Genomic DNA, 25121 nt, shown 5'->3' on the forward strand with positions numbered 1-25121 from the left:
AGGCTTAGAGGGTTAGGGTTAAGGTTAGAGGGTTAGGGTTATGGTTAGAGGGTTAGGGTTAGGTTTAGTGTTAGGGGCTAGGGTTAGGGTTACGGTGAGATACTTAGGGTTAGAGTTAGTAGCCCTACCCCTACCCCTCTAACTCTAACCCTCTAACCCTAAGCACTAAAAATAACCCTAACCTTAGCCCTGACCCTAACCCTAGCCCTAACCCTAATTCTATTTTTTTCTGGTTCTGGACATGCTACAGAGCTGAAACTTCACAGGTACACTTTTTAGACCCCCCCCCCCAGACACTAAATCACACAAAAAAAGTTATTAAAAATTGTCCTTTTTGATAGAGAGCCAATGATTGGAAAAATTTAAAAAAAAAAAATAAAAAAATTCTTTGGATTTAGCATCTGGGGGCTCTAAAAAGTGTACCTGTGAAGTTTCAGCTCTGTAGCATGTCCGGAACCAGAAAAAAATACGAATTAGGGTTAGGGCTAGGGCTAGGGTTAGGGCTAGGGTTAGGGTTAGGGTTATTTTTATGGCTAGGCTTAGAGGGTTAGGGTTAAGGTTATAGGGTTAGGGTTATGGTTAGAGGGTTAGGGTTAGGTTTAGTGTTAGGGGCTAGGGTTAGGGTTACGGTGAGATAATTAGGGTTAGAGTTAGTAGCCCTACCCCTACCCCTCTAACTCTAACCCTAAGCACTAAAAATAACCCTAACCTTAGCCCTGACCCTAACCCTAGCCCTAACCCTAACCCTAGCCCTAACCCTAATTCTATTTTTTTTTTCTGGTTCTGGACATGCTACAGAGCTGAAACTTCACAGGTACGCTTTTTAGACCCCCAGACAATAAATACAAAGAATTTTTTTTTTTTAATTTTTCCAATAATTGGCTCTCTATCAAAAATGACAATTTTTAAGAACTTTTTTGTGTGATTTAGTGTCTAGGGGGTCTAAAAAGTGTACCTGTGAAGAGTGTACCTGTGAAGTTTCAGCTCTGTAGCATGTCCAGAACCAGAAAAAAAGATCATTTTTCAGTAGAGCAGGGATGGTGGGAACCCCCTTTACACCTATATGATCTTTTTTTTCTGGTTCTGGACATGCTACAGAGCTGAAACTTCACAGGTACGCTTTTTAGACCCCCCCCCCAGACACTAATCCAAAAAAAGTCATGCCTGCCACCGTATATATCAGTGGTGGGTGGGCAGTGGCACTGCAGTGGGCACAGTACACTCTGTGGACCTGACACAGCACTCACTGCAATTATGACAGAGGAAAAAAAAAATATTTTTTAAAATGCAAGGTACTGTGCCTGTGCCACCCGAAATGAGTGTGGTGTGCACACAGTACAGTCTGTGGTGGGTCTGTGGCCTCTCACACACAGCGGGCAGGCAACTGCAGTGTATAATAGATATATATATATATATAAAAAGAAAAAACTCAATTACCAGCCCTTAAAAGGGCTTTTGGGGACACTATATATATATATATATATATATATATATATATATATATATATATAAATATATAAAATTACACAAATACCAGCCCTTAGAAGGGCTTTTTGGGGTGCTGTCAGGATGCTGTCCTTACAGCAGTAGTGGACCAAGAACACTGACTAGCAAGACCAGGAACACTGACTAACAACTGTCCCTAGCTATTAACAGCAGCAGCAGCTCTCCCTGCTCTCACTAACACACACTGCTTCAGAATGATCTAAGATGGATGCTGCCCTTGCTTATTTATAGGAGGTGGGAGGGTGTGGGAGGGAGGTATGCTGATTGGCTGGAAATGTGCCTGCTGACTGTGAAGTTCAGGGTCAAAGTTTGCCTCAATGATGTATTATAGGGGGCGGACCGAACATCGCATATGTTCGCCCGCAGCGGCGAACGCGAACATGCTAAGTTCGCCGGGAACTGTCCGCCGGCGAACAGTTCGGTACACCTCTAACCATCATTTGAAAGTTGGAGAGTGTTGTGTGCCATGACCCAGAGGTCTGACATATCAGCATGCCTCATTCCTTTATGCATGTTTGCTCCACTGTCTCGAAGTTGCGAAAGCCTCACTCAGTCTTTGTTGATTCCCCATTCTTCAAGCATGCCTAGAAGCATTTCTCTGCTGTACTCAGTGTGGGATCTGTTAGTGTCTGGAACCCCTGGTCCCGATGATAGTCCCGGACTATCTATAACTTCTTTGCTCGTTTTGTGTCTTGCAGGCCTGGGAGGCTGGTTTCTGGAAGTTACACAGACGGAGACAGATGTATAGTGAAACCAAGCTCTCAGTTTATTATAGGCTCGTTGTGGTTTATATAGTAAAGAGTAAGGGCATATAGCATAAGTATAGGATACTTGTTACGTTCTTATTGGTTAAACAGTTTAAGGAAACCAAGCGTCATTTCGGGAAATAAGCGAGTACACTTAATACCATATAGGGCATATAGCTTATTGCTAGAAACGCCTGACATGATTTCATCAAAAACCACAAACAGAAACTTGCCATAACTGTAACACGTACACATTTGCAAAGCTTGTATAACTAAGATACATAGAAAATGGAGTGGGAACATACAAAATGGAGGGCAAATAAAATTGATACCTCCCCATCTCCCACAATCCCCTCTTAAAATCAATAATCTTCCCAATTGATTTTCCCAGAAAAAAAAACCCTGTGTCACTCCCTAGATAGTAAGGTTACTCTTTCCCTTTTGTTTGTGACTCTTGACATACTTAGTATATTCATTAGGGCTGTTAGTTGGGGGTCTCTTGCAGCCTGCAATTTGGTGGGATAGCATTGAAATATTCTTCACCTTTGGCCTGGAAGCTCTAGCAATAATACACATTACCAGCTTGAAGCATGCAAATAGAAAAAGCAAAAAGAGCAGGACCATGATAACGGTCATAGCAATATTTTTCAACCAGGAAAATATTCCTCCGACTCCAAACTCTACATTACTAAAAGGACTCCATGTCTTAGCAATATTCCTGGCTTCCTGTTGCAGCTTATCTACTTCCTTCCTATGTTGTGCAATAATATCATAATAATCAGGGATCTCAACAGAAGTGTTGTGTATCCATGTGCAGCATTCATAACCCTCCGTAACTTCACATAACCCAGTAAGAGCAGCACTCATACTTTCTATGGCTAGGTCATGGAGCTCAAGTTGTTTCTTAATTGCCCTCACTTCTATATTTAATTTGGTAATGTCTCCTGAGTTCTTATCTAGGATGTCATCGAGAATTTTAGAGTAATTATTCAACCTTTTCATCATGTCTATTCCCCATCCGGTCCATGAGGGGAACCAGGCCCATACCATATCCTTTTCAAGGAATAATTCCCTTTTATTGCGGTGTTTGAGGGGGTACCTAGGATACATACTAGCTTCGAGGAGATGTCCTCCTTTGTTGTCTCCCACTACACCCATGATGGGAACTAGGGATGCGAGGTAACACCACCCTTGGGGTGCAATAGGGATCCAAGGGTGACAAATCTTTCCACAACAAATATAAGTACTGTTTCCCAAGGCTAGGGGACGTTTGTGAAATATTGCCATTATTTGGTCAGAATAACTAGACCAAGCTAAATTTGACAACAACCGTCCTACTGGGGAAGAGGAAGTGGAACTGGAGTTAAGAAAGTTCATCAGAGTGGCGTTTAGGGCTGGTTCTGAGGTGTGCCAGAAGGAGCTGTCCATCGAGGTCATTGAGAAATTAATCTTAGTTTGCCGGCACACTTCAGCTCCCTTGGTGGAGTTTCCCAACCTAAAACACCAGTCTGGGGAATGACTTCTACCAATAATTTGGAAAGTGAGGGTATCATTTGAGAGTGTTCTCGTGACATTGGTGAGGACAACAGGAGGTGTACCATTTAGAAAAGGGGTGAAGTTTAAAGGTATCGCTACTAGGGGGATTCTAGCTGTGCTAGGATGGAGTTTACTACATATCCAACATTTTTCATATCCGGACTTCTGGGCATAGGCATATTTAAATTGCAACAATGACATTTTATCTGTAAGACTTTTTGAGCTTTCATCTCTCTTTTGTCTGTTATGTGCATTACTCTGTGTTGGGGTGTTGGAAGCTCCGCAAATGGCCTGTAGCCCTACCAGGTCTTCTGGATGATAAATACAGTTAGTGGTAACCCATACTACAGAGAAGACTGAAAATGATACGAGTCCTATAAGTAGCCAAAGTTTTCCAGAATCTGGTGCTATTGGGAATGTCATTTTTCTACAGGGTCAGGGCCGCCTGCCTCTGAAAAACCCCCTTTTCTTGACTATCCTGTTCGAGGTCAGAGTCGTCCACTCCCGTTAGTACCTCTCTTGCTTCTGGACCTTCCTGTTCAAGGTCAGGGCCGTCCGCCCCCGTTAGTACCTCTCTTGGGTCTGGATCTGGACTTGCTTCTGGGGGTGGAGCCTCCTTTACCAATTTCACTCGAGTAGCATGGATCCAGGCTTGTTGGTTCTCCACAAGGACAGCGATTCTGGTCACTGCGACTACCTTTGTCTTTTGGTCCAAAACGAAATCCAGCCTTGGTCTTGTGATGCTACTTCATCTCCTTCCCTCAAGTGATGGGTTGATACCTGTGAAAAGAAAAGAAAGGTGCGAGCAACTTTTTCGTTCCACTTGATTCAAAATTCCAATTTACTTTTTCTCAACTCGTCTTTGATTGTCCTATTTATCCTTTCCACTGTACCTGAATTCTGGGCAATGCAAATAGGAGCACTATTACGGGGTATACATGGTTTCCCCTCTTTGCAAATTAATCCTGTTATAGGATTCTTTTGCAAGACAGGATAACCCCAGTCCTCCAATTCCTCAGCAGTGGCTGAGGCTTGTAGATCTGTGATCAACTGGGCATCATCGGGGAGGATGGGGTTTAGGACAGGCATTTGTTTTAGGGCTCCTAAAGGTAACTGTTGTGCGGCTGCTTTTGCTATTTTGTCTGCTAGTGCGTTGCCCTTGGAGATGTCATCAGTACCTCTGGTATGTGCCCTACAGTGAATGATAGCTAACTCTGAGGGTAACAACATAGCCTGAAGAAGGTTGGTGATGAGCTCTTTCATCATGTCTGCACGGGGTGAAGTGACACTTTCAATAGTTTCTAGGCAGTCATGCGGTTCTTGGCCCATATCATCTGCTGAATCCATCTACTATTGACTAAAAGGAACTCTTATTTCTTCCCTGCTTTGGGCCTATATGTAAAAACCTATTTGTAGATGTGTGAATGGGGTTGATGGGTATTGGAGATGCTCATGTTTGGCCGTATATGTTTATATGTTCTTTCCCACCCCCTGTGTCCTATTCCATAATACTAGGCAATAAACAGTGGGGCGCTAGCTGCGGGGATACAAGATCTCCCCTCTTTTAGAAAAAGGCCGTTCTCAACTTTTTCTAAAACATCACCCAAGTCCTTAAAACCTGTTCTGTAGCATGTTGTGGTGTAACATAACGTTTATTACCAGTAGCCCATTTAAAACTGGGGCCTACCTAGGGCAAATGATGTGGCCATCCCTATTACCATCTCACAAGATGCTATGTGCTATGTTCAGAGTCACTTCAGGCATGCCTTTAGGCCTGGACTGCGACCATCTTTGGATAAAAACTTATAGGGCAAAGTTTACCACCATACTCCTGGGCAAGTACACCTGTCATGGTCTTACAATTGTCCCTTGCATAAACACAAAACATTTTTCCATGATTTGGGAGGCCCAGTGCAGGCGCTACAACCATAGCAGTTTTCAGATATATAAACGCATTTAACATTTCTGGTGACATTTCTGGACCTGTGGTTTGTCTCAAAATGTTATTATAGATAGGAGTAGTCCGGATCCATAACAATCAATGATCCTGTGGGCGGGCAAGACCCACTGTGGGCTGGCAAGACCCACTAGAGCAGCAGCTCTTATGTGACTGACTCTACTATCACTCTCTGTGAGAACAAAACCAAGGTGAACAACACTTTCCTGACACCGCTGTCATAATTCCTGTGACACTTTGTGTCCACATACATGTACATTTCAATAAACTCACTCGCTCTGACTGGCCTCCACAGAGTGACTACATATGTCATATACATATTGTAGCGGGACTGAACCATGAGCAGGTGTCCATCCCCTCTTGCATGGTCTGGAGAACTATAGAGCGGACAATTGAATTGTCTGCTTGGCCCTAAGGCATTTCTACACCAGGTAAGTTACCTTGACTGAAAAATAAGAAACAAAGATGGCTGTGTCTCCTCGTCCAATAGGACGCTTAAAAAAAACACACTACTTAAACCAATCACTGTAAAGTGGGTAACATCGGATGGTATGGCTGTCAGTAGAGATGGCATATCAGATACCACTTGCATGCTATGATCAGATAAAGAACTAAAAACTTTTTGGCTTAGTGCCAATTTTCAAAAAAAACTTTATTATTATTTTTTTTTTTTTTTTTTTTTTTTTTTTTTTTTTAGAAACTTCTGCTAGCTGCAATTGCAGAAGTGACCATTACTTCCTCTCACACGGAAGGAAATTTACTAGTTTTAAATGAATCTGACACACAAACATTTTCTGCTTGTTTGAGATAATATAATGGCTGCAAAGAAAACGACATCTGCCTTGGAAAACGAAACCGTGGGGTGCAGGTGTGGTCAGGGGCATTTGTAAGGTAATATTGGTTTTAGTAGCCCAATCAGAAACGTGCTGTTTTATAATTAACATGTACTGTGACTTTAAATTACCGACAAATTATTGAATCCTAAGACTGTGCTACTCCGCAGTGACACTTAACCACAGCTTTAAGGCTATGTTTCCACTATTGCGGCTACAAAGTCACACGACTTCAAGTGCAAGTTTGTAGTGCAATTTGTTTGCAGCTACTTCTGGGGACCCCAGCGCGACCTCCTTCTGTGAGGGACAAGTTGCCCTGAAGTCGCCCAAAAGTAGTGCAAAAACCTTTTTTCAAGTTGCTGCGACTCAAGTCGCAGCAGTTTGAGCGGTCCTATTTGTAAATAATGGGTTTTGACCTATCATGCGACTTGACATGTGTCAAGTCGCACAACAAGTCGCAAAAGTGGAAATGGAGCCCTAGAGTCCAAAACCACCAAACAGTTTCACCCGTCTACCGGTCTACAGGCAATTGCTGTGGGTAAAGAACTTTCACTTATATTAGCATCTCCAATTTTCCCCGCTTTTTCCATGTACTTTATATTACAACTCCCTATTTTTTCCTGACCATCTTGCTTGGTTATCTATCCAAGGGTTAATAAATGTGCATCCACCAGAGACCCAGGCGACATATCTCGCCTCGATCAGGGGGGATGGGTTTTGTTTGGTTTGATACTTCCTCATTCTAAAGATATTACAACTAAACATTTACTGAAAGAGAATGCGGACGGACAGAACTCTTTTTTCTGTAATTTACTTGTCTTTAATTAGGCAAACGTTTGTACTACATAGTTGAAGGTAAATTTCAAGAAAACTGCACTGAAAATTGTAAGAAAATTGTATCATGTATGGCCAGCATCAGACCTAAACCTTCAGTATAATTTCACAAAACCATAAACAAAATCCAATATTCTCTCACTTAACAAAACATGTCTCTAAGATTTACACATTCACAAAATCACTTAAATGTATCTGGGTCCTTAGACCCTTTTTATGGTTAAAAACCCTCCTGAAAAGCCACTTGGTGTATGTATATTAAACCTTATACTTTTTTTTTTTTTTTTTTTTTGACTCTGAATGTCCCCTCTTGGAACAACCAAAAAAAAAACTTTTCCGAGTCTTGACTGATACTCCCAGGTATAGTGGCTATCAAGAAGGTTTTCCTACCATTATAGACAAACAAACAATGCACATAATAAACATTTATCTTAATTTGTCTTACGATCGGTCAGTCAATTTTTACAGTAATAATGAGACTGTCGCTATCAGGAACAGTGTGTTATATTAACAGTCCGCAGGCGCAATTTTTTACAAGTCATATATAATTATAACTATAACTATAACTAAACCTTTTGGGCCACACAAACAAATTATCTTACACTTCTATGCGACAGAGAAGGAAAGCTTAAAGATTTTTCAGACACAAAACGAGCAATTTCTCTAACACTTCTTAAGTCTCCCTGAGACTAAAAATATTTCCCTGAAATATTTCAATTATGGGTCTGTTGCGTGTGTTCCCGGAACACACCAACCCCCTTGGTTCACTTTGATATGATTTTAGTCAGTGTCCCGCCCCGGAGCCACACTACAATCGGCTGTATAGAAAAGGATTTTTCTACTTACCGAATGAGCGTGGTTGTCCGCGAGGGATGACTTTCATATCCCGGCATACGAGCCCCCAGCTGTTAGTGTCTGGAACCCCTGGTCCCGATGATAGTCCCGGACTATCTATAACTTCTTTGCTCGTTTTGTGTCTTGCAGGCCTGGGAGGCTGGTTTCTGGAAGTTACACAGACGGAGACAGATGTATAGTGAAACCAAGCTCTCAGTTTATTATAGGCTCGTTGTGGTTTATATAGTAAAGAGTAAGGGCATATAGCATAAGTATAGGATACTTGTTACGTTCTTATTGGTTAAACAGTTTAAGGAAACCAAGCGTCATTTCGGGAAATAAGCGAGTACACTTAATACCATATAGGGCATATAGCTTATTGCTAGAAACGCCTGACATGATTTCATCAAAAACCACAAACAGAAACTTGCCATAACTGTAACACGTACACATTTGCAAAGCTTGTATAACTAAGATACATAGAAAATGGAGTGGGAACATACAAAATGGAGGGCAAATAAAATTGATACCTCCCCATCTCCCACAGGATCCTTGCATCACTTTTGTATTCAACACCAATTGCCTTTTCGTCCATCCGCTGTTAATAAAGTGACATGTAAGAATGATTCGTGACTCGGACTCTGTGACCAGCAGTCCGTCATGAATGAGAGGGAGTTGCCAGCATTCTCTGTTGCAGCATAGCCTTTACTTTGTCAACGACCTTTTGGTGTAGCTTTGCCAGCATTTCGGTTCGATAATACTTCTCACTCTTCACTGTGTAGCTTGGCTCAAGTATGGACATCAACCGCTGAAATCCTGAGTCAGACACCATTGTAAATGGCTGGTTATCAGTGACAATCATCTCTGTGATTACTCTGTCCAGTAGTTGGGATCTTCCATCTGAATCTAGACAGTGACATCTGTTTTTTTCCACAAACATATCTGTTATTGTTGCCTGGGATAGTGGAGGAGGTATTGAATCAAAATCACATTGATATTAATTTTGTTTTTTCTGTGCTGCATAATGCAATTCAATATGATGAACTCTTAGGTGGGCCCAAAGATTTGACATATTTTTGTTTTTTGCACTTACTGATCCCATGCTTATGTTGTTTGTACATGTGTTGCCTCATCCATCTCCATTTCAACTTGAAAGACACAAAAACGATTAAAGAAAGGGCTTGCTGAAGTTGCTACTGCTGCTGGCACTGGCACCCTGTTGTGGGTTGGTGGCTGATGCCTGGCAGTGTGGGTTGCTTCCTGCCGCCGGCACCCTATTGTGGGTTGGTGGCTGATGCCTGGCAGTGTGGGTTGGTAGCTGACGCTTGGCAGTGTGGGTTTCTTGCTGGCACCCTGTTGTGTGGGTTGGTGGCTGATGCCTGGCAGTGTGGGTTGCTTGCTGGCACCCTGTTGTGGGTTGGTGGCTGACGCCCGGCAGTGGGGGTTGTTTGCTGGCACCCTGTTGTGGGTTGGTGGCTGACGCCTGGCAATGTGGTTTGGTGGCTGACCCCTGGCAGTGTGGGTTGCTTGCTGGCACCCTGTTGTGGGTTGATGGCTGACGCCCGGCAGTGTGGGTTGGTGGCTGACGCCTGGCAGTGTGGCAGGCTTGGTGACACCCTTTTGTGGGTGGGTGGCTTGCTTGCCGGAACACTGTGGTTGCTGGCTGGCATCACCCTGTTCTGGGTGGCTGGCTTGCAGGAACACTGTGGTGGTTGGCTGCCTTGGTGTCACCCTGTTATGGGTGGCTGGGTGGCTTGGTGATTGGTGTCACCCTGTTATTGGTGGCTGGCTTTCAGAAACAGTCTGTGGTGGCTGGTTGGCTGGCTTGGTGTCATCCTGTTATGGGTGGCTGGCTTGCAGGAACACTGTGGTAGCTTGCTGGCTTGGTGTCACCCTGTTATGGGTGGTTGGCTTGCAGGAACACTGTGGTGGGTGGCTGGCTTGGTGTCACCCTGTTATGGGTGGCTGGCTTGCAGGAACACTGTGGTGGCTGGCTTGGTGTCACCCTGTTATGGGCAGGAACACTGTGGTGGCTGGCTGGCTTAGTGTCACCCTGTTATGGGTGGCTGGCTTGCAGGAACACTGTGGTGGCTGGCTGGCTGGCTTGGTGTCACCCTGTTATGAGTGGCTGGCTTTCTGTGAACACTTTGGTGGCTGGCTGGCTGGCTGGCTTGGTGTCACCCTGTTATGGGTGGCTGGCTTGCAGGAACACTGGGGTGGCTGGCTGGCTGGCTTGGTGTCACCCTGTTATGGGTGCCTGGCTTGCAGGAACACTGTGGTAGCTGGCTGGCTTGGTGTCACCTTGTTATGGGTTGCTGACTTTCAGGAACAGTCTGTGGTGGCTGGCTTGGTGTCACCCTGTTATGGGTGGCTGGCTTGCAGGAACACTCTGGTGGCTGGCTGGCTGGCTGACTTCGTGTCACCCTGTTATGGGCAGGAACACTGTGGTGGCTGGCTGGCTTAGTGTCACCCTGTTATGGGTGGCTGGCTTGCAGGAACACTGTGGTGGCTGGCTGGCTGCCTGGCTGGCTTGGTGTCACCCTGGTATGGGTGGCTGGCTTGCAGGCACACTGTGGTGGCTGGCTGGCTGGCTTGGTGTCACCCTGTTATGAGTGGCTGGCTTTCAGGAACTGTCTGCTGTGGCTGGTTGGCTGGCTTGGTGTCACCCTGTTATGGGTGGCTGGCTTGCAGAAACACTGTGGTGGGTGGCTGGCTTGGTGTCACCCTGTTATAGGTGGCTGGCTTGCAGGAACACTGTGGTGGCTCACTGGCTGGCTTGGTGTCACCCTGTTATGGGTGGCGGGCTTGCAGGAACACTGTGGTGGCTGGCGGGCTGGCTGGCTTGGTGCCACCCTGTTATGCGTGGCTGGCATACAGGAACAGTCTGTGGTGGCTGGCTGGCTGGCTTGGTGTCACCCTGTTATGGGTGGGTGGCTGGCTTGCAGTAACACTGTGGTGGCTGGCTGGCTGGCTTGGTGTCACCCTGTTATGGGTGGCTGGCTTGCAGGAACACTGTGGTGGCTGACTGGCTTGGTGTCAATTTGTTATGAGTGGCTGGCTTGCAGGAACACTGTGGTGGCTGGCTGGCTTGGTGTCACCTTGTTATAGGTGGCTGGCTTGCAGGAACACTGTGGTGGCTGGCTGGCTGGCTGGCTTGGTGTCACCTTGTTATGAGTGGCTGGCTTTCAGGAACAGTCTGCGGTGGCTGGTTGGCTGGCTTAGTGTCACCCTGTTATGGGTGGCTGGCTTTCAGGAACATTGTGGTGGCTGGCTGGATTGGTGTCACCCTGTTGTGGGTAGCTGGCTTGCTGGAACACTGTGGTGGATGGCTGGCTTGCTGAAACACTGTGGTGGGGGGGGCTGGCTTGGGGTCACCCTGTTGTTGTGTGGGTGGCTTGGTGTCACTCACTCATCCTGGCCTGTTGTGGGTAGCCGGCTTGCTGGAACACTGTGTGGTCACTGGTCACGGTGGCGGGTGGCTGGCTTGGTGTCATCTGGGTGGCTGGTTGCTTGCTCGCTGGAACCCTGTTGTGGGCTGGGTAGCTGGATGCTGGCCGGTTCTGTTGCTGTAGGTCGGATGACTGGCAGCTGGCACCCTGTGGTGGGTGGCTGAGGCCAGGGCCTGTGGGTGGATGGATGGGTGGCACCGTGACCGGACTGCAGCTGACTGTAACATGAGGCACTGTGTGAGGCGTGGAAGGGGGTCTTAAGGCAGAGAACGTGTGCAGCGCGCGGTGAAATGGCGTCATGTATGGGCCACGCAGGCGTGGGAGGCGGTGTTAGAAAGCAGAATGTGTGCACGCAGCATACGCAATGACGTCATGAGAATATCGGCAATATCGGTAAATCCAAAGGCCGATACAGATATATCGGCTATATCGGTAAATCCAAAGGCCGATACAGATATATCAGGGAAAGTGCATATCGGCCCCCGATATATCGGTGTTGCCAATAATCGGTCGATCTCTAGTTGAAACCAAACCACGATCAGGTAGACCAACTAAAATTTCAACAACAACTGCCGGGAAAATTGTTCGGGATGCAAAGAAAAACCCAGAAATAACTTCAGGTGAAATACAGGACTCTCTGAAAACGTGGTGCGGCTTTTTCAAGATGCACAATTAGGAGGCACGTGAAGAAAGATGGGCTGCATGGTGGAGTTGCCAGAAGAAAGCCATTACTACGCAAATGCCACAAAGTATCCCGCTTACAATACGCTAAACAGCACAAGCCTCATACCTTGTGGCACAAAGTTATTTGGACTGATGAGACCAAAATTTAGCTTTTTGGCCACAACCATAAACACTACATTTGGAGAGGAGTCAACAAGGCCTATGATAAAAGGTACACCATTCCTACTGTGAAACATGGAGGTGGATCGCTGATGTTTTGCGGATGTGTGAGGTACAAAGGCACAGGAAATTTAGTCAGAATTGATTGCAAGATGAATGCAGTATGTTATAAAAAAATGCTGGAGGAAAATTTGCATTCATCATTTGCATTCATCAGCCCGGAAACTGGGACATTCCAACATGACAATGATCCTAAACACAAGGCCAAGTCTACCTGTCATTGGCTACAGCAGAATAAAGTAAAGGTTCTGGAGTGGCCATCTCAGTCTCCTGACCTCAATATCATTGAGCCACTCTGGGGAGATCTCAAACGTGCAGTTCATTCTAGACAGCCCAAGAATTAACAGGAACTGGAGGCTTTTTGTCAGGAAGAATTGGCAGCTTTATCATCTGAGAAGATAAAGAGCCTCATCCACAAATACCACAAAGAAGACTTCAAGCTGTCATTGATGTTAAAGGGGGCAATACACAGTATTAAAAACTCAGGGTCATTTGGGTAGTTTCTGTTGTCATTATGATTTAAAATGAGTAAATATATGTTATGATTTAAAATGAGTTCATATGTTGATAATAAATGGTTTCAGCCAAACACTAAACATGAGTGAAAGAAAAGTTTGTGTTATCATTCATATTCTCGGAAAAATGGCCAAGAAATCCTAAATTCTGCCAGGGTATGTAAACTTATGAGCACAACTGTATATAATATACTGCTCAAAAAAGTAAAAAGGAACACTTTTTAATCAGAGTAGAGCATCAAGTCAATTAACCACTTCCCGCCCGAGTAAAGGAGCGCCGATCGGCGGCTCCCCTGACAGGGGGGGGGTCGGCACTGGTAATCAGATCATTGATTACCAGTGCAGACCCTTGGGGGGGGGGGGGGTGCCACTAGATCCACCAGGGATGCCCACTATGACCCCAGGGATGCCCACTATGACCCCAGGGATGCCCACTATGGCCACCAGGGATGGCAATCAGGGCTCAGGGAGCCCCCCATTGCCCTCCCCATCAGTGATGCCCACCAGTGTCCTCCCTATCAGTGCTGCCCACAAGTGCCCATCATTGCCATCCTTTAGTGTCGCCCACCAGTGCCCATTATTGCCCACCAGTGCCGCCTATCAGTGCCCATTAGTGCCCATCAGTGCCGCCCGTCAGTGCCGCCCATCAGTGCCCACCAGTGCCGCCTATCAGTGCCCATTATTGCCCGTCAGTGCCACCTATCAGTGCCACCTATCAGTGTCCATCAATGCCGCCTATCAGTGCCCAGCAGTGCCGCCTATCAGTGCCCACCAATGCTGCATATCTGTGCTACCTATCAGTGCCACATATCAGTGCCGCATATCAGTGCCGCCCATCAGTGCCACCCCATCAGTGCCACCCCATCAGTGCCTCCTCATCAGTGCCTGTCAGTGCAGTCTCATCAGTGCTCATCAGTGCAGGAAAAAACTTATTTATTTACACAATTGTATAACATAAACAAAAAAACTTTTTTTTTTTTCAAAGTTTTCTGTCTTTTTTTATTTGTTTAGCAAAAAGTAAAAATCGCACAGGTGATCAAATACCACCAAAAGAAAGCTCTATTTGTGGGGGGAAAATGACATAAATTTGGTGTAGGTACATTGTTGCATGACCGCGCAATTGTCATTCAAAATGCAACAGCGCTAAAAGGGGAAAATTGGCCAGGGCAGGAAGGGAGGGAAGTGCCCTGTATTAAAGTGGTTAAACTCCTGGGATATTGATCTGGTCAGTTAAGTAGCAGAGGGGTTGGTGATCCGTTTCAGCTGCTTTGGTGTTAATAAAATAAACAGGTACACTAGATAGGCAACAATGAGGCGACCTCCAAAATAGGAATGGTTTTACAGGTGGAGGCCACTGCCATTTTTTAACTCAAGTTTTTCACTAGTTTTGCATTTGGCTAGGGTCAGTATCACTACTTGTAGCATGAGGCGATACCTGGACCCTATAGAGCAGTGGTTCTCCACTCCTGTCCTCAGGACCCACTAACAGGCCAGATTTTAAGTATTACCTTGGGGAGATGCAGACTAGAATACTGCAATCACTAAGCAGCAAATTATATCACCTGTGATGTATTTAAGTTATCTTGCAAACCTGGCCTGATAGTGGGTCCTGAGGACAGAAGTTGAGAACCACTGCTATAGAGGTTGCACAGGCAGTCCAACTTCTCCAGGATGGCATATCAATACGTGTCATTTCCAGAAGGTTTTCTGTGTCTCCCAGCACAGTCTCAGAAGCATGGAGGAGATTCCAGGAGACAGGCAGTTACTCTAGGAGAGCTGGACAGGGCCGTAGAAGGTCCTTAACCCATCAGTAGGACCGGCATCTGCTCCTTTGTGCAAGAAGGAATAGGATAAGCACTGCCAGAGCCCTACAAAATGGCCTCCAGCAGGCCACCGATGTGAATGTCTCTGACCAAACAATCAGAAAATACTTCATGAGGGTGGCCTGAGGGTCCAACGCCCTCTAGTGGGCCCTGTGCTCACTACCCGGCACCATGGAGTTTGATTGGCACCAGAATTGGCAGGTCTGTCACTAACTCCCTGTGCTTTTCATATATGAGAGCAGGTTCACCCTGAGCACATGTGACAGATGTGAAAGGGTCTGGAGAAGCCATGGAGAATTTTTTGCTGCCTTTAACATCATTCAGCATGACCGGTTTGGTGGTAGGTCATTGATAGTCTGGGGAGGCATATCCATGGAGGGACACACGGACCTCTACAGGCTGGACAATGGCACTCTGACTGCCATTAGGATAAAATCCTTGGACCCATTGTCAGACCCTATGCTGATGCAGTGGGTCCTGGGTTCCTCCCAGTGCATGACAATGCCCAGCCTTGTGTGGCAGGAGTATGCAGCCAGTTCCTGGAGGATGAAGAAATTGATACCATTGAATGTCCCCTATGCTGACCTGACCTAAATCCAATAGAACACCTCTGGGACATTATGTTTGAGTCCATCTGATGCCGCCAGGTTGCACCTCAGTCTGTTCAGGAGCTCAGTGATGCCCTGGTCCTGATCCGGGAGGAAATACTCCAGGACACCACATGTCGTCTCTGTAGAAGCATGCCTCAATGATGTCAGGCATGCATACAAGCACATGGGGGCCATACAAACTACTGGGTACCATTTTGAGTTGTTGCAATTACATTTTTGGAAAAATGGACGAGCCTGCTGCATCATTTTTTCACTTTGATTTTAGGGTTGTCTTTAAATTCAGCCCTATGCATGTTCATAATTTTCATTTCCATTAAATGGTGTGGCATTCTTTCGTTTCTAACACATTACCCAGTCCATATCAGTATAGGTACCCAGCATGATATTTTTCCCCATTGAAATCTGATGTATTTTCAAAGTGTTCCTTTAATTTTTTTGAGCAATGTATATAGAATATCCTACATAAATTGACCTATAGATATCCGGAAAGCATTTGGTGGTCTTCTCTCTCTTCTCTTATTCATCATTGCCATTGAGACGCTGGTCGTAGCCTTCCAGGCACATTCTGAAATTCTGGGCGTGGATAGTGGGTACAAACAACATAAATGCGCATTGTTTGCCAATTATTTACTTCTCCTTCTCAGTTCACCACACACTTCTTGTTCTGTTCTCACTACACGTATGCCCCAGGCGTGTGCAGCTCAACATACAGCTAAACCTTTAATCCTGCAATAACCAGTCCTTTTGTAACTTAAGGCTTTATTCCAGTGAAAGAATAGTGGTCACATGAACAGGTTACAAGTCAGATGGATATGCGAATATTACATAGTTACATAGTTACATAGTTAGTGAGGTTGAAAAAAGACATCAGTCCATCCAGTTCAACCTATGATGTGTGTGTGTGTTTGCTTTTAACCGTACATTGTATACCCCTGTATGTTGTGGTCTTTAAGGTGCCCATCTAATAGTTTTTTGAAACTATCGATGCTCCCTGCTGATACGACTGCTTGTGGAAGAGAATTCCACATCCTTACCGCCCTTACAGTGAAGAACCCCTTACGCATTTTAAGGTTAAACCGCCTTTCCTCTAGTTTTAGTGAGTGGCCACGTGTCTTATTGTATTTCCTTACTCTGAATAGTTTGTTCCTTATGCTAAGGTCGCCAGTACAGTATTTGTACATTGATATCATATCCCCCCTCAAACGTCTCTTCTCTAGAGAGAATAGGTTCAGTGCTTGTAGTCTTTCCTCATAGCTGATGTCCTCCATTCCCCTAATTATTTTTGTTGCCCTTCTCTGGACTCTTTCCAATTCCAGCACATCCTTCCTGAGAACCGGTGCCCAGAACTGGACAGCATACTCCAGATGTGGCCGGACTAGAGTCTTGTAGAGCGGGAGAATAATCTCTTTATTTCTGGAGTGAATCCCCTTTTTTATACATCCCAGTATTCTGTTGGCTTTGCTTGCAGCTGCTTGGCGTTGCATGCCACTGCCAAGCCTGTTGTCTACCAGTACCCCCAAGTCTTTTTCCATCCTAGACTCCCCCAGATGTTCCCCCCCTAGTGAGTAGCTTGCTTTCTGGTTTCTGGCCCCCAAGTACATTACTTTACATTTATCAACATTAAACCTCATCTGCCATGTAGTTGCCCACCCCCGTTATTTTGTTCAGGTCCGCTTGTAAGGTTTCCACATCCTGCATAGAAGATATTGGCATGCTTAGTTTAGTATCATCCGCAAATACTGAGATTGTACTAGATATCCCCTCCTCGAGATCATTTATGAATAAATTAAACAGGATTGGTCCCAGGACCGAACCCTGGGGGACCCCACTTTCCACACCCGCCCAATCCGAGTATTCCCCATTAATCATCACCCTCTGGACTCTCCCCTGGAGCCAGTTCTCTATCCAGGTACTCACCTTATGGTCCATACCTACCTCCCTTAGTTTGTACAGTAAGCGTTTGTGGGGAACGGTGTCAAAGGCCTTTGCAAAGTCCAGATACACCACATCCACAGGCTTACCTTTATCTAGGTGGCAGCTCACTTCATCGTAGAAGGTTAATAGATTGGTTTGGCAAGAACGATTTTTCATAAATCCATGCTGATTACTACTAATTATATTGTTTTCATTACTAAAGTCTTGTATGTGGTCCCTTAACATCCCCTCCAAAATCTTGCAGACTACAGATGTTAGGCTGACAGGTCTATAGTTACCCGGGATACACCTCGGCCCCTTTTTAAATATTGGTACTACGTTGGCCTTTTTCCAATCTGCTGGCACCATACCAGTCTGTAAACTATCCTTAAAGCTCAAGAATAATGGTCTGGCAATCACCTGGCTGAGCTCTTTAAGAACCCTCGGGTGCAAGCCATCCGGTCCCGGTGATTTATTTATGTTACGTTTCTCAAGTTTAGTTCTAAGTCGATCTTCTGTTAGCCATGGGGGTACTTCCTGAGGTGTGTTGTTTAGTTTGGCCTTACAAGCTAGGTTCGTGTAGCCCCCCGATTCTTTTGTGAAGACTGAAGAGAAGAAATTATTTAACACTTCCGCCTTTTCCCTGTCCTCAGTGGCCATATTTCCTTTGTCATCTTTTATGGGGCCAATGTGATCTGACCTTGCTTTCTTACTGTTTATATACTTAAAGAACTTCTTGGGGTTCTTTTTACTCTCTTCCGCTATATGTCTCTCGTGTTCTATTTTAGCCGCCCTGATTTCATCTTTACATTTCTTATTACACTCTTTGTAATGCTTAAATGCTGCCAATGACCCCTCAGCCTTGTATTTTTTGAAAGCCTTTCCTTTAGCACTAATATGCATTTTTATGTTGGAGTTTAGCCACCCAGGGTTTAATTTTGCTCTTTTAAATTTATTTCCCTTTGGAATGCACTGGTCAATCCCCTTGTTAAGTATGCTCTTGAAGCACTCCCATTTTTCCTCCGTGTTCTTTGTTCCCAGGGTTCTATCCCATTTGATATTTTCTAGCATCGAGCGCAGTTTTGGGAAATTGGCTCTTTTGAAATTCCGCGTCCTTATATTACCCCTCTGTTTCCTATTACTGTAATTAATACTGAAACTTATTGACCTATGGTCACTGTTTCCTAAGTTCTCCCGTATTTCTATATCCGTGAGCAGGTCTGTATTGTTGGTAATCAGTAGGTCAAGTACCGCATTGTTTCTTGTCGATGCATTCACCATCTGACCCATGAAATTGTCCTGCAAAACATTTAGGAACTGCCTAGCCTTGGCTGAATGCGCGGTTCCATCTGCCCAGCCTATATCTGGATAATTAAAGTCTCCATTATAATGACATTTCCCATCCTAGCTGCCAATCCTATCTGTAAAATGAGGTCCGCCTCCCCCTCCTCCCTCAGGTTGGGGGGCCTATAGCATACGCCCAATATTACCTTCCCCACTGTGCCTTCCCTTTGAAGCTCTACCCATAGGGATTCTGCCTCGTCCTTAGCTCCATTATTAATATCATCCCTCATATTTACCTGTATACTGTTCTTAATATACAGACATACCCCTCCCCCTTTTTTACCTTCTCTATCTCTGCGATAAAGGGAATACCCCTGAATGGTCGCCATCCAGTCATGAGAGCTGTCAAACCAAGTCTCAGTTATCCCCACAAAATCTAAATCCTCCTCAAACATCAGCAGCTCCAGCTCTCCCATCTTGTTGGCCAGGCTTCTGGCATTGGTATACAAACCTCTTAATTTTGAGCGGCTACATATATCCTCATTTGATGTTTTTAGACTGCTCTCATGATTTTTCCCCATACCCATCCTGGGTATAGGAGCTCCGTACATCCTACCGCTAGTGCCCCCATTTCTGCCCTCTGCAACTTGCTTTCCCCTGGCTAATTCTACATCTGTACCCTCCCCCCCATCACCTAGTTTAAAAGCCCCTCTAGCTTTTTGGCCATCCTCGCACCCAGTACGGCTGCACCCTCCCCATTTAGGTGCAATCCGTCCCTACAAAAGAGCCGGTGGCCGACTGAGAAGTCAGCCCAGTTCTCCAGGAACCCGAAACCCTCCTTACTACACCAGCTCCTCAGCCACTCGTTAACTTCCCTAATCTCCCGCTGCCTCTCTGGTGTGGCTCGAGGTACAGGTAGCATTTTGGAAAATACTACCTTGGAGGTCCTATTCCTCAACTTAGCGCCTAAGTCCCTGAAATCGTTTAGGACTCTCCATCTTCCTCTTCCTATGTCATTGGTACCCACGTGTACCATGACAGCTGGGTCTTCTCCAGCCCCACCCAATAATCTGTCCACCCGATACGCGATGTGCCAAACCCGAGCGCCCGGCAAACAACAGACTGTTCGGCACACACGGTCTTTGTCACAGATTACACTGTCTGTCCTTCTAATAATTGAGTCCCCTACCACCAGCACCTGTCTTTCCTTTCCCTTTCTCCCAGCCTCACTGGAGGAGTTCTTCCCCTGGCAGCTAGGGGCGTCGCTCTGCTCCAGCAATGCTGGTCCCTGACTGGTTTCCCCAACATCACGCGACGGGGCGAATCTATTGGGAATAGGATTGTGAATATGGTGAAACTGTAAATAAACATATAAAGGCATATAATCAGTATACAAACATAAACAATATATGCATTGAGTATATAACCAACAGTTCTGAGCATACCAGCGATGCTTCCGAGAGGGGTTCAGGAATCTTCCCACAGGACCCTCAGATGTTGTCTGGCTGTGTCCACAAGGTGTTCTAAAATAGAGATTTTCTCAGAGAGGGGCGGAACTAATATCCAGCAATAGAGAACAGGAAATACCATAAAGTGCTGTACAACAGTCTATGTCACAGTGGCATCTTGTGGACAATATTGGCATTGCAAGTTCCACTAACATTAATTACTTCCAAGCTGAAGGCATGACACTCCCCGTCTGGGATCTTCGGATACCACTATTTATTCCTCAGATGACAACAACGAGATCAGTTCAGAAACTGGTCTGAGGAACAACTTGGTCTCCTTGTTTTTATAGATCTTGACTTCCACTTTACATGGGAGTGATGATGTGATACAATCAAGTGAGCGATGTGGTGGTGACCAGGAACTATTAGAGGGTTTCTCTCGTCTGACTCTAGGTTGGCTTGTCTTAGACGACCACCTACCCTAAGTAGTCCATTTTGATCAAGGAATGGGTCAAGTTTTCTCAGGACACTGTCTCTAGGGATAGGTTTTCCGTTCAAGGTACAGTCAATCTCCTTAGCATATGCTTCATGCTGTACAGTGCGGATGATAAGATCCTGAGACTGCTGTAGCTCTAATACTGAACTGATCTTTTGACAATGGTGCCATCCCTTGCGGTCACAGCTGTTTGAGTCACCTTTAAAGGAGCGAGCTATATGGATAAGACAAGAAATTGCTTGAACAAGTGTCTTCCATTTTGAGAATCTGGTAAATCTGTCAGATTTAAGCTGGCAAATTGAAGTTGCAGTATGAAATGTTGAGATCTCAGGACGGATGTCCGTATCTGAGTCTGGATCTATTTGTTCAATAGTGTCACTTTTAGGAAAAGTCTGTTCTGCATCGTACAAGAATGCAGGTCCAGTAAACCATGTTGTGTCTTTCAGGTTACATGCACCAACAGCTCTTGTAGCATGGTCTGCAGGGTTATAGTCAGTAGGTACATAGTGCCATTGTGTTGGACTGGTGGATCTCCTAATCCTCAACACTCTGTTGTTGACATAAATGTAGAAACGTCTGGTCTCATTGTAGATGTAGCCTAGAACTACCTTGCTGTCTGTGTAGAGTTGAACATCCTTGAGGTCAATGTCCATCTCTGAGGCTATTAGCTCTGCTAGTTCAACAGCTAGTACTGCAGCACAAAGTTCTAGCCTAGGTATAGTATGCTCGGGGTGTGGAGCAAGCTTTGCTTTGCCCATGATGAATCCTATGTGGCATCGTGCTGTAGTGTCAACAGTCCTTAAGTAGGCCACAGCAGCTATTGCCTTGACAGAAGCATCACAGAATATGCAAAGGTTTTGACTCTGTATCTCTGTAGAGGGTACAGGAGCATATGGGCGTGAAACATGGAGATCAGATAAGACTGATAAAGAGTCCCTCCACTCTACCCAAGAGTTCCTCTTATCAAGGGGTAGTGGGGCATCCCAATGGGATGTTTCACGAATCAAGTAAGGCTTTGTCTTGAATTGTAACAGGTGCCGCAAATCCTAATGGATCGTACAGGCTATTGATTGTAGACAAGACACCTCTGCGAGTGAAGGGTCTTTCTTCTCTATTTACTTGGAAGGTAGAGGAATCGGATTTCAAGTCCCAAAGTAGACCTAGACTGCGTAGTACAGGTAAAGAGTCTGTACCCAGATCTAAGTCCTTTAGATCACTGGAATGGTCTTGAGCGGGGAAAGCTTCCATTACCTCTTTGTTGTTAGAAGCAATCTTGTGAAGCCTGAGATTGGAACAAGCGAGCATTTCCTGTGCTCTTTTAAGAAGACAGATTGCAGACTCACTGGAAGGTAAGGATTTTAAACAGTCATCCACATAAAAGTCTTTCTCTACGAATTGTCTTGCATCTGAGCCAAACTCAAGTTCACCTTCTTGGGCGGAATGTCTGAGTCCGTAGATAGCGACTGCAGAAGAAGGGCTATTGCCAAAGATGTGTACCCTCATGCGATACTCTGAGATATCTTTGGAAGGATCATTGTCTTGGAACCAAAGGAACCTTAAGAGGTTCCTGTCTTCCTCTCTGACCAAGAAACAATGGAACATCTGCTGGATGTCAGCTATGAAGGCAATAGAATCTTTGCGGAAGCGTAAGAGCACTCCCAGGAGTTTGTTGTTGAGGTCTGGGCCTGTCAAGAGGACATCGTTCAAGGAGATACCCTTGTATTTGGCACTAGAGTCAAACACTACTCTGATTTGACCTGGCTTTTTAGGATGGTACACTCCGAATATAGGGAGATACCAACACTCTTCAGAGTCTTTAGGGGTGGGAGCCACCTCGGCATGACCGTTCTCAAAGATCTTCCCCATGAAAGAAAAGAAATGTTCCCTCATCTCTGGCTTTCTTTGTAAATTACATCTAAGGGAAGCAAAACGTTGTAAAGCTTGTTCTTTGTTATTGGGTAAGCGTTGTCTCTGTGGTCTGAAGGGAAGAGGTGCAACCCAGCTGTTTGTGCTGTCTTTGACTAGACCTTGCTCCATTATTTCTAAGAAGAGTTTGTCTTCGATAGACATTGCCACACGATTGTCGTCTTTAGTTCTCTGAAAGACTGTGCACCCTAAATGGTCTTGGTCACTGTCACAGGCAAAGTTGTCACTAGTGGGGTTTGTGAAGGGACAAGATGAGTGGGTGGCATAGGCTGATTCCTTAACAAGGAAATGGTTGTGGCATGGCTGGAAAAGAGAGGGACGTCCATTCTCTAGGGTATTTGTGAGCATGCTGCTAACGGAGTTAGGTTTGTGCACGCTTCCTAGACAGACATCTCCTATGATGACCCATCCGAGGTCTAACTTCTGAGCATAAGGAGCGTTATTGGGACCATTAATCTGAGCTCTTGATTTGTGGGCTTGTAAGATATCTCTCCCAAGGAGCAGGATAATCTGAGCCTGAGGATCAAGTTCTGGTATCAGATGTGCTATGCATTTCAAGTGTGGGTGATGAGCAGCTACACCTGGTGTAGGAATTTCAGATCTATGATCAGGGATCTGATTGCATTCGATAAGAGTTGGCAAAGACAAGCGATATCGATGCCTATCGATGGACTCGATTTGGTAGCCGGATGTTCTCCTACCAGCCGTCTCCACTAATCCTGCACAAGTTTTCAAGGAGTAGGGAATGCTGGGGCCTTTAATGCCCAACATGCCAAAGAAAGTTGAGCTGGCTAATGACTTGTTACTTTGGTCATCCAGGATTACATAAAGCTTAATAGCTTTGTCTTTTTGGCCTGCTGGGTAGACTCTGACTAGGCAGATTTTGGAGCAGGACCTACCACCTATGGCTCCTTTGCATATCTCTGTACATTGTGAAGTGACCTCTGGTGTAGTTGTGGTGGTGTGCTCCTCCTCCCCGCCGTGCTCACTAGTACTGAGGGTGTGTTGTAAAGTCCATGGAGCTGGCCCAGGATGCAACCCTGTGTTGTGATCTGAGCTGTCACATTCTGTGCATTTTAAACTGACCTTACAGTCCTTGGCGAGATGAGATGTTGAAGAGCAGCATCTGTAGCAGATGTGGTTCTCCTTGAGGAAAGCTTTGCGGTCCTGCAGGGTTTTCTCTCTCTGCATTTTAGTAGAGGATGTGGCTTCCGATGCAAGGGACACTGCTTACCAGGATCGTTGACCTTTGTCTCTGAGTTAGAGAAGTTGACAGACCTGTGAAAGGAACCTGGAGGAGACACGTTAGTTTTGTGTACTGCTACTGGATGTTTGCGAGGGTTAAGTCCCACAGGAGCAGCACACAACAGCGTAAAATCAAAACTTGGATCATTTCTAGTTTTAGCTTGCTGGCACACAAAGTCCACAAAAACAGAAAAAGGAGGGAATGGAACATCATGCTGTCTTTTATATCGGGATCCGTGTGTAATCCACTGCTCTTGCAAGTTATAGGGTAACTTTAGCACAATGGGATTGACACCTCTGGCTGTGTCAAGGAATGCAAGTCCTTGTAAGTCTCCCTCGGATTTAGCTACTTGAAGTTCCATTAACAAGTCACTTAACTCTCAAAGTTTATGGTAGGCTTTGCTAGGTATTCTGGGAAAGTTATCAAGTCTTTTGAATAATGCATTTTCTACTGCTTCCGCTGAACCATAACACTCATCAAGTCTATCCCAGATTGTTCTAAGACCAGTGTCTGGGTAGTTTATATTTATTGTCCTGATTCGCCTGGCGTGTTCGGCAGACTCATTTCCAAGCCATTTGATCAGGAGGTCTATCTCTTCGCTGCAAGATAGCCCTAAGTCTCTGATAGTGTTTTGAAAGGATGACCGCCAGGCTCTGTAGTTTTCAGTGCGGTCATTAAACTTTTCAAGTCCTTTGGTGACTAACTCGCGTCGTGCAAAGAACCTTGTAAAGTCTATTGTGCCTTGGTTAGCCTGTTGTGTGTTGTCATGGTAAGATGGCTGTGTGTAGTCATACTTTTTGCTGGCACCGAGCTGTCCTCTGATGTACCGTTCTGGCTTGGACGTTGGTTCTGGAGGGCGATTAGAAGGTGATTCTATTATCTCACTTATGGGGAGTCTGTCGTAGGAGACGTCACTTTGCACGGATTTCTCCCGTTTGCAGGCTTGAGGCTTGTCACTGACTTGCGGCGGTACCGTGGAGTATCTTTGGCTTGTCTCTTTGACGTCATCTTTGACACTGCTTGTTTTAAAATGTTGATTGATGTAATCTGAAGTTTGTTGTAGAGAATTTGGAGTTTCAGCTGCTGGATCGAGAATATTGCTGCGTCTGCTGCGTTCACTTCTCCGGTATACAGCTAATTCTAAGGCGTCTGCTTCAGCTATGGCTGCTGCTACTTCCTTCTCTACAGTCAGTTTCTCTAGAGCTACTTCTAGGAGGGCTTCCTCTGCCTCTAACTGTGCCTCTTGCGTCTTTATCTTCA

General features: G+C 45.4%; 2 protein-coding genes across 2 annotated transcripts in view; one reads left to right on the top strand and one right to left on the bottom strand.

Annotated features, from left to right (window-relative positions):
- The window catches only part of MEI4 (meiotic double-stranded break formation protein 4), a gene marked incomplete at both ends in the record, with an annotated part of 227774 nt that overhangs the window by 175014 nt on the left and 27639 nt on the right, over positions 1–25121 (top strand). The gene's annotated exons all lie outside the window — the stretch shown is intronic.
- Positions 2667–4211, bottom strand: LOC309550158 (uncharacterized protein; the record flags this gene model as incomplete). Its single annotated transcript, XM_082250591.1, has 1 exon — positions 2667–4211. The coding sequence occupies one exon, from the start codon at positions 4209–4211 to the stop codon at positions 2667–2669; it is 1545 nt and encodes a 514-aa protein (XP_082106717.1).

This window comes from Pelophylax lessonae (genome assembly GCF_965119305.1).
Source record: "Pelophylax lessonae genome assembly, chromosome: 3".
Classification (NCBI taxonomy): domain Eukaryota; kingdom Metazoa; phylum Chordata; class Amphibia; order Anura; family Ranidae; genus Pelophylax; species Pelophylax lessonae.